We start from the raw sequence: 8,550 nt of genomic DNA, 5'->3' as shown, positions 1-8,550 counted from the left end.
CGGGTGCCTTCTTCTGCCCGCAATAACAAAGCTGAATCACTTGGAACTTGATGCATGATGCCCGTCTTTCTGTAATAGTCCATCTGAGATGACGGCATCCTCAGCAAATTGTACCGTTTGAGATTACTGCTGCGCTGTACTTTATCATAGGAGCATAGCTTGCCCTGTCATTCTTCCAGCAGACGGAGAGTCCGGAACTTCATCAACGCATATATGGAGGGAGGCGGTCAAAGCAGCAAAGAATGCGCGATGGACTGGTTCAACGTCAACCACAAGTGCTGTTACACGCCGACTCACTCAGAAGCAATCAACTATTGAATGTTCTGTACGAATCAAGCTACAAAGAGTGCTAACGAGATCAGAACCACTCACCCAACGCAGCTATTGCTCATGACTCAGGAACCAGAACGTCTCCCATCTCCTCGAGGAATTTCTCATAGTCATCCTTTGGCTTCGGCTTCTGACCAGCAGTTTCTGCGTTCTTCCCCTCTTTCGGTGGCGGAGGCGCCGCGGAACCAAACTGGCCCTTCAAAGTGCTCAGAAGATCTGGCCTGGCAGCAAATGCGACAGGCTCTGGTTCGGCAGAACCTTCCTTTGAGCCTAGTGACGGCGCGGCATTGACATTGACCTTAGACGTTGCGCCAGCCGCTCCTGCCTTTTTACGCTTCAATACTGTCGGTACGAATGCTGTGCTCTCCTTCTTAAAGTCGCGCAACTGCGGAGCTGCCTCGACTGTTGCTGCCGTGGCAGTTGCCTTCATTGAGGCGGAAAGAACAACACCGCCCGAGATCGGTGGCCGATTTGGAGGCGGCGATCCAGCCATTCTCGATGCTCGATGGGCCTGATATGTCTGGTGCGGGATCGATGAAAGCGGATCTTGCATCGCTGAAGCAGATTGCGATCGACGAGGGAAGAATCCAGGTGGCGGCGGGGGTAACGGAGGTTGTGGGAACCCAGTAGGTCCTTGGAACATCGGTGGAAAGCCCATAGGAGGTGGCGGGATGCCTGAGGCAGGAAAGCCAGGAGGTGGTGGCGGAGGAGGTAATGGTACTCCTAGAGGGACGGGTAGGGTGGCAGGCATAGGGAAACCCATTGGGAATAGAAGAGGAGGAGAACCAGCGGGGGGCGGGGGCACAGGACTGTAGAAGTCCATCGGAGATAGCGGAATAGGACCAGATGAAGGCATGTAGGGAAGCGGAGGAGGAGCTCCATAGCCGGACGTTTGAGGAGTTGGTGGCAAAGGTGGGGCAGATGGGGCTTCTACAATCTTGATTAATATGGATTCCAGCTGAATGCAATCAACCACTAACCTGGAGGAGGAAGAGAACCATCTTCCGGTGGAGGAGAGCCTTCTGGCATGGGTATGTCATCATCGCTATCCACCTCTTCTGATCCTGGCGGGGGTCCTTCCGGCATTACGATGTCATTGTCTTCCTCGTCTGCCACTCCTGGTAAGAAGGGTTACAACCCATCCGCTGCACGAACGCACCTGACTCCTCATCCTCACTAGTAATCTCGTCCGGTCGCAGCGCTGATCATTGCTTAAGTGAACCACCGGTACATGTGGACAAAATGACTCACGTCGCTCTGCATATGGCATTCCAGGGGGCGCGACTCCGTATGGGTTCATTACGGGATCGTAATAAATACTCCTTTCAGGATGTCTAGGCAGGCCATGCTTGTTGAACAAGTTTCTTGACTTCTTCGATACATCCTCAGGCTCCCTATCCGTTTTCTCGTTCTGCTGTTTGCGTCCCCTGAAGACCAGTTTGCGATGACAGTGTACGAGGTGCTGGGGTTATGGCCACCTCGTTGCAGGATGCACGAAGCCGCCCCGGTGCCGTGTCTGTGCTGGCCGCCATCTTGAATCGGTGCACCGCGCTCGGTGCGCCATGTGCGCGAAGGAGAATCGCGCCGCCTCCGACCCTTGCGCTCATGCGCGCTGCGTGAACTGCCGTGGTCTCCACCACGCCGACTCCGAACAGTGCCCCAAACGCACCTCTTTCCGGAGCGCTGGCCCCGCTCCGACCTCTTCTCTCGAGCGCCCCGTGCTGCCCGCTGCTGGCGACTCTGATGTTGCCATGGAGTGCGACTCCATTTCCACCACGTTCCTTTCTTTCTCATTTCTAGCGCCCCCCGTCCGCTCCCCTCCGTCACCACAAGGCATGCCCGCACCGAATACGGGGTCAACATGCCGGCGTAGCAACACTTAAATGCAGGGGATCAGTTTTTATCCAGCCTGCTCCGTGGTAGGGTTCGCCGCGCATCACCCATTCATTCTGTCGATTCCCTCTGTTCTTTCCCTCCGCCCCGACATCTCTTTGGCTGCCAACTCACTCCGCCCTTCGGCCCGCCGTCGTGCAATTCACTAACCCTGGTCCAGCCGGCTTCCCCTCAATGTTCAACTGGTCACCATGCCCCGCATGCCACTTTGCCTCTGCGGTGAACGAGGACTGTTTGGTGGGAGTATCTTGGGGGTTCGATTCCCCTTAAACAGTGTTTCTAACGAGTCAACGGACTGACTGCGGCGCGGTTTTTGAGTTTGGTTAGGCATATGCATTTTGTTAGGTTATCGGCGCTTGCGTGGTCCATGACACAGCTTACCGGGCTTCGTGCCCTTCTACTATACGCCTGCTCTGTTGCGTCCGTGGGGACCTGGTGTCCGTACGTTAAGCTTCTTCGCCCCCAGATGCGTCTGGTCCTCCGTTGTTACACGACATGTATTTACACACCTCCGACCGCCCCTTCGGGGCGGGATATAAATTGTATTTAAAAAAATAAAAAAATAAAATAAAAAAGTTGCGTATTGTAAGGGCGGGGTTACAATTGAATATTGAGCATTGAATTCGTAGTTGAGTCGACTCACGGTGGCCGAGTCAGTGGCTTGGCAAATGACATGATCTCTCCCCACTATTATCGTTCCCATTCGGACTGAACTCGAAGATCACGGCATGTCCGACTAACGCCGCCACACGTATTCCTCCATGACTCGAAAGCTGCTTTGAGGCACAACGGACCATCACACTTCACGATGGGCACAAGTGCCGCAGAAGCCAGCACCATTCTGCTCAGTCCTCGCCCACTGGCCAGGACGGCCGGAAAGTTTCTTCTACTGCCTCTTCTGCCCCACAGACCTGTCATGAAGCCTCTGCCTCCGGAGGTGTGGTCAAAGATTCTTGCCTATGTCTTCGGTCACTATGAGGGTGCGGAATTGTGCAAATCCCACCGGCAGGAGCGAGAGCAGTTGAGGCGAGGCTTGTTGGTTGTGTCCAAAGAGCTGAAGGTACGCTCGCTGAAATTATGTTTGCGCAAGCTCCTGCTTAGGACCTTGCGAACTCCTTGGATCTCTTGCGCTGATGGACATATGATAATTATTGCAGAATGTAGCCCTGCCGCTCTTCTACGAGCATGTCTGCATCGCTTCGCTGCCGTGCCTGGAGAGATTCACGGATCATGTTTGTCAATCGGACAAGAAGTGGGATTCCATTCGTCGCATTCCCTACTCAACACCAGGACGATGGGTGCAAGATCTCGACATGCGCGAGCTCGAAACCGCTACATGGTGCGAGATGTATCGAGTGGATACTCTCCTCACTCAGCTGTGTCCTCTGCTGCCCTTCCTGGCTCGTCTCGCCATCAGTCCATCTCTTACCCTCAGCCGGCGAGCTGCTACAGCGCTGTCGTATCGTACGGAGGTTGCATACCTGCGTGTGCTGAAGGGTATCAAACTGGAAACCTCCGCTCACGTCAGTGAAGATCACTTTGTTGAGCTACTGCGCCCATGCGTCAACCTCGAGGAGCTCACGCTCATCGGATCCGGCGTCGATGCCACAGAACTCGAGCTGCCAGGAGAGCCTGATGGAGCTGTTGCAGTCAAGCCGTTGCATCTGCCTCATCTGAGGAAGCTCGTCATGCTCTCTCTGCCTTGCTCGCCTGTGCTTTTCGCGTTACTTCATTCTCCACTACCCTCGCTGCGCCATCTTACTATCACCCCTTATGACGAAAGTTTCGTCCCGATGTCTATTGTCCCGCACTTCATCTATGCCCACGGCGAGACGCTGACTTCCCTCCATCTATACACCACCAAGACCTGGCCGAGCATGCTGCTTCCATCCCCCACGACGCTACTGCAAAGCTGCCCTAATCTATACCATTTGTCCCTTGAGAACCCGCTTCCGGCTCTCAAAATGTTCAAGGACGATCCACCTCACCCTCTCCATATCTTATCGATACCCAGACCATACCCGGATTTCCTCGCAGTGCATGACACAATATTACCCAAATTATCCTCTTTGAAGGTCGTGCGGGCGCGGGATGTACGCTGGCTGCGACCAGGCATGTCGCTGCGCGCTCAGCAGGCAGGTGTCCAAGGAGAGATGGTGGAATGGCGGCGGAGGCTGTCGCGCAAGGGAATTCAAGTGCTGGACTCTGAATGGAAATCCGGCCATGAAATATGAGCCCATGAGGGATCCAATGTAATATGCAATGCTACATCTATCGCATCGCAGTGAGTTCTGTAATCTTGTGTATTAGTTTTGGCGTTGTTATACCCGTGTACATTGAAATCTCCACTCCTTCTCTCACTATTAGCTCGAGACTTCAAGTGATACTTCACAGACGCATCTTCCCTCACGATCGCAAGGGGTGTACAAAGGTGAGCCATCCCATATCTGAAACAAATTGTCCGTCCCCTACCAGGTGCGTTCAGCACGAGTACGACGCACGTCATCCATCGCCAAGTAGAGTATCTGGGTCGCCATACGGTTCGCTCTTGATGCATGTCATGGTCCTTGGCGATAGCCGCTCCATACGTCGATCAAACAGTCTTCGCCAAAGGCGATCTTGGCACTATTGACGCACAAACATACGATACCATCTAATGAGGGCTGATATCCCACTATCGTTGATGCACTGTAACTCTCTCGTCATCATACAGCCGAACGATGTGAGGAAAGGCTCACGGCTGATCGCCTGGTTTCTCGTTCCCGGCGCTCCTGCGCTCATCCAGCTCAAAGGGCAATGCCGCAAATGATGGATCTACCCGCGCATCTTCACCCAGCACAATCTGCCCCTATCGAATGCTATAAGTAGAACGAAGATCCTATCCACGAACCTTAAGGCGAGAAGTGCGTATATATATATAATATATATCGGGCAGAACTCACGATGTTTAATATCGCAGTTATACAGACAATCACGCTGCAGGTCGCAGCGAAATGGGTGCGGGGCATTGCCGGTGTGCAGAGGCTGACTTGCGAAGCGGCTATCTAGATGGACAAGTTTTCTACTCGCAAGGCGAGGTTGTCCGTCGGTGTTGCGGATTCTTCCCAGGGTTCATATAGACGGCGGCATGACCGGCTGTCTCGTCCTGGAAACGGTGCCCCCCCTGCATTTAAGCACCCGAGGACGCGGTCAAGTGAGCACCCTACCGATTACTTTGATTATAAAGTCGCATATCCAATGGCTGCAACATTATCATTTGGAAAGCAGGAATCGCGCCCGTACAGCGGAACAAACCACAACGCTTGATGCTCAGCCAGCACGATGGTTTCCAAAGCCTTTTCTAAAGCTAAGTCGCATTGTTGTCGGCATGCCAGTCCCCCGGAATGTCGACAACTGTTCGAGATGGAGCAACGTGGCGTCTCGAATGCATCAGTAATTATATCGGTGCCTACCTAGCGGTCGTCCTATGAATGCTGCTCGGAGCATTCCTTTGAATGAGATTGTTGTAATCACGACCTCCTAGGGAATATTTGAACAGTGAGAACGCAATGTGTTGTACTTCATGCGATATTGTTGCTCAAGGAGGGTGTTTGCGAGCGCAAAAAACAACGGGCAAAAATTGTAAAACGACTAGCCCACCGCGAGGGTCGAACTCGCAGCCTTCAGATTGCCTCGCCTAAGAGTCTGACGCTCTATCCGATTGAGCTAGGCGGGCAATGCTTTAATTTCTAAAATAATATATTATATCACAACAACGGCGAGTTTACTTGCGAACTCTGTGGCCGTCGGCTGCTCTCGTACTCCAAGAAATGCCGCAGGCTTACCGGGCCTAGGAACCCCCAAGCTGTTCATGTTCCATTCACGTTCCATGACACTGCGATCCGAAGCCCCGCGGATGCACCACAAGATGAAGGTCTGAATCCGGACATGGCGCATACAAGTGACTATTCGCCCCACACCTCCACGCTGCGCAGCTCAAAGGGCACTCAGCAATTGGTTAGTAACACACTTGATATTACAATGACGACCGCAGAACAGCCCAGCACAACCCCTTCTGCCCCTTCTCACTTTCAACGATTCATGAAATTCGGAAGGAGAAATACCGGTCGAGATGAGGGGTTCCCGCCCGCACATTGGTCGCATGCTTCTCCAGGCGCAGAGGCCAAGGATGCTACCCCCGGAAATGCTCCAGCGGCCTCTGTGGAGATCACCTCTTCTGCTCAAACAGAGTCTAAGGCGAGCTCAAACGGCGGACATGAATTGGACAATCATGTCGCTACTGTCGATACCAACGGGACAGCTGTAGAGAGCGGAGAAACAGACACAGAACCGGAGCCAGCGACTCTTGCTAGCAAGATCCACAGTCTCCTCTTGTCACTGCCTCCCTTGTCCTCCTCGCAAGCATCCGCAGCCAATGCTGGTGCCAAAGGTAGCACCGACACCATTGGAGGCATCACGCTGCCGAGCTTCCTCGCCGACTCCAAGCTGATGACATACCTGTCTTCTCCGTCCGTGATGAACGGGTCTGTCGAGAAGGGGAAGCAGAGTGTGTGGGCGTTGCTCGATCGCTTCAAGGCAAACATGGGCAAGGACACCGTGCCAGCAGAAGGACAGATGCCGACCAGCGATGCGCAGACCGATGACGATGCGAGCGTTATGTTCTATGGCCCACTTGAGCCTGATGATAGCTCGTTTGTCGAGGTCGCCCGCTCGGAAGTCTCGATGGACGAGGGCGAAGCAGTAACGATTGAAGAGCAGCAAATGGAAGATGCCAGCTCCCGTGTACATTTCGGAGGCACCTTGCCGTTCTTTAGGAAGGGGAAAGGGAAAGCTACCGGGCCAGGACAGAAAGCCGTGGAAAGAAAGGTTTGGGTGCCGTCGAAGGAGAAGATTTCGTTAGAGATTCGATGGTGGGGATACCGCATGTGAGTAGTGTCAATATTGATGAATTATTTGGATTTGAGATTGACTATATGCGCCTAGCTATCTCCCTCCCCCTGTCCTGGATGTCCTGGACAGCTCACGGATGGAGAACACCAAGCGTGCTGCGATTTTGACCACTGCCCTGAAGTGGCTATTAGACCACATACCGATGGCGGCTGTACCTCTGCAGGTGCGCCCCGCCATGCCGCTCTTAAGGACGGTCGTGCCGTACTTGGGTTATGTCGGTGCATTTGTCGCGTGGAGTTGGGATGCAATCAAGTCTTATGACAAAGGTACGTTCCGAGCATTCGTGACTTCCTGCGAAGACTGAAGAGACCTCAGGCAATGGAGTCGTCCTGACCGCCACTTGGCTTCTGACTTTTGCGCTCGTTCCCGGGACATGGGAAGACAGCCAACATGTGATCACAAGGCCTCCTCATATGAGCGAGACTTGATGCAACTGGAGCGCATGTACGATCACGAGCTGCTGGATACCTTGATGTGATTATACTCTTTTCTGTTGTGCGTTTCGCTTTACCTGCATACGACCGATGTTTACCATTGTCTAGTGTAATTCATACACGCACCTCGCGTCGTCGATGTAGTACAGCATTGTGTCTCCTGTGATTCTAATGTATCATCTAGCATGTAGATCATCTTTCCGAGGCTGCTGCTTTCCCGCCTTCCTCCGTAGAGAAGAATGCCTTCAACCACTCGGCTTCTGCCATCATCTCTTCCATCGAGCGTGGTTCGCGGTCCTCATCGGCGTCGACTTTGAGTTGAAGCGGGTGTTCGTCGACAACGGGTCCTTCGCATTCTGCATCGCTTTGCTTCCTCGCTCCAGCCTGCGCATCTGCTGCACGCAGATGTTGTGACAGACCCTGCTCAGATTGTTCGAGCTCGGGGTAGATAGCATCGTTGTTTTCGGAGAACCGATCACCCTGTAAGTGGCGAGGGAGCAAATGAAAGTGCACGTGTGGTACTGTCTGGCCTGCAGCTTTACCGTCCTATAGAGAAAGCATAGACGTCAGTCAGCCCATCTACTCTTGTTGCCTGGCTTAGAATTCATGACTAGCCGACACACCTGGCACGCGATTGTGAGGCCATCTGCACCGTACGCACGTTCAATAACTTGGCCGACGCGTTGCACGGATACCATGAGCGAAGTCAGCTCGGACGGCGTGAGGTCTGCGATCCGACGTACTGGTCGTGTCGGGACGACAAGCACATCTACCCGGGGGATGAGGGCATGAGTGCTTTCTCTGTTTAAAAAGGACACAATCGCACGCACGTCCAGGCACGATAGGTTTGAGATTCACGATGGCATAGGTGAGCGCGGTGCGATAGAAGGCCTGCCGCGTAACGTCGATAGTTGAGAACAGCAGGCTAGTCATACGTTGCTGA

General features: G+C 53.5%; 5 protein-coding genes and 1 non-coding gene across 6 annotated transcripts; 3 read left to right on the top strand and 3 right to left on the bottom strand.

Annotated features, from left to right (window-relative positions):
• Positions 1 to 245: 245 nt before the first annotated feature.
• Positions 246 to 1,777, bottom strand: LAESUDRAFT_730271 (uncharacterized protein; the record flags this gene model as incomplete). The annotated part of the gene is made up of 4 exons (XM_040909804.1): positions 246 to 1,260; positions 1,311 to 1,439; positions 1,490 to 1,531; positions 1,582 to 1,777. Coding segments are annotated over 4 exons (1,239 nt in total), but the record flags the coding sequence as incomplete, so codon positions are not given.
• On the top strand, positions 1,667 to 2,413 carry LAESUDRAFT_730270 (uncharacterized protein). The gene has a single exon (XM_040909803.1). It carries the CDS (start codon positions 1,893 to 1,895, stop codon positions 2,211 to 2,213), a length of 321 nt encoding a protein of 106 aa, XP_040760253.1. The 5' UTR covers positions 1,667 to 1,892; the 3' UTR covers positions 2,214 to 2,413.
• Positions 2,414 to 2,638: 225 nt separating this feature from the next.
• LAESUDRAFT_706306 (uncharacterized protein) lies at positions 2,639 to 4,925 on the top strand. The gene is made up of 2 exons (XM_040906619.1): positions 2,639 to 3,283; positions 3,381 to 4,925. Exons 1-2 carry the CDS (start codon positions 3,032 to 3,034, stop codon positions 4,455 to 4,457), a joined length of 1,329 nt encoding a protein of 442 aa, XP_040760252.1. The 5' UTR covers positions 2,639 to 3,031; the 3' UTR covers positions 4,458 to 4,925.
• A 930-nt stretch (positions 4,926 to 5,855) lies between these two features.
• Positions 5,856 to 5,938, bottom strand: LAESUDRAFT_t82. Its single transcript has one exon. It is a non-coding gene; the product is annotated as a tRNA-Lys (tRNA).
• A 212-nt stretch (positions 5,939 to 6,150) lies between these two features.
• LAESUDRAFT_762855 (uncharacterized protein) lies at positions 6,151 to 7,601 on the top strand (the record flags this gene model as incomplete). The annotated part of the gene is made up of 3 exons (XM_040913158.1): positions 6,151 to 7,148; positions 7,207 to 7,439; positions 7,489 to 7,601. 3 exons carry the CDS (start codon positions 6,151 to 6,153, stop codon positions 7,599 to 7,601), a joined length of 1,344 nt encoding a protein of 447 aa, XP_040760251.1.
• Positions 7,602 to 7,799: 198 nt separating this feature from the next.
• On the bottom strand, positions 7,800 to 8,540 carry LAESUDRAFT_716909 (HIT-like protein; the record flags this gene model as incomplete). Its single annotated transcript, XM_040907284.1, has 3 exons — positions 7,800 to 8,153; positions 8,231 to 8,376; positions 8,438 to 8,540. The coding sequence occupies 3 exons, from the start codon at positions 8,538 to 8,540 to the stop codon at positions 7,800 to 7,802; spliced, it is 603 nt and encodes a 200-aa protein (XP_040760250.1).
• Between the last annotated feature and the right edge of the window lie 10 nt (positions 8,541 to 8,550).

Source organism: Laetiporus sulphureus, assembly GCF_001632365.1.
Source record: "Laetiporus sulphureus 93-53 unplaced genomic scaffold LAESUscaffold_48, whole genome shotgun sequence".
NCBI lineage: Eukaryota > Fungi > Basidiomycota > Agaricomycetes > Polyporales > Laetiporaceae > Laetiporus > Laetiporus sulphureus.
This window is presented reverse-complemented; position numbering and strand designations above follow the sequence as displayed.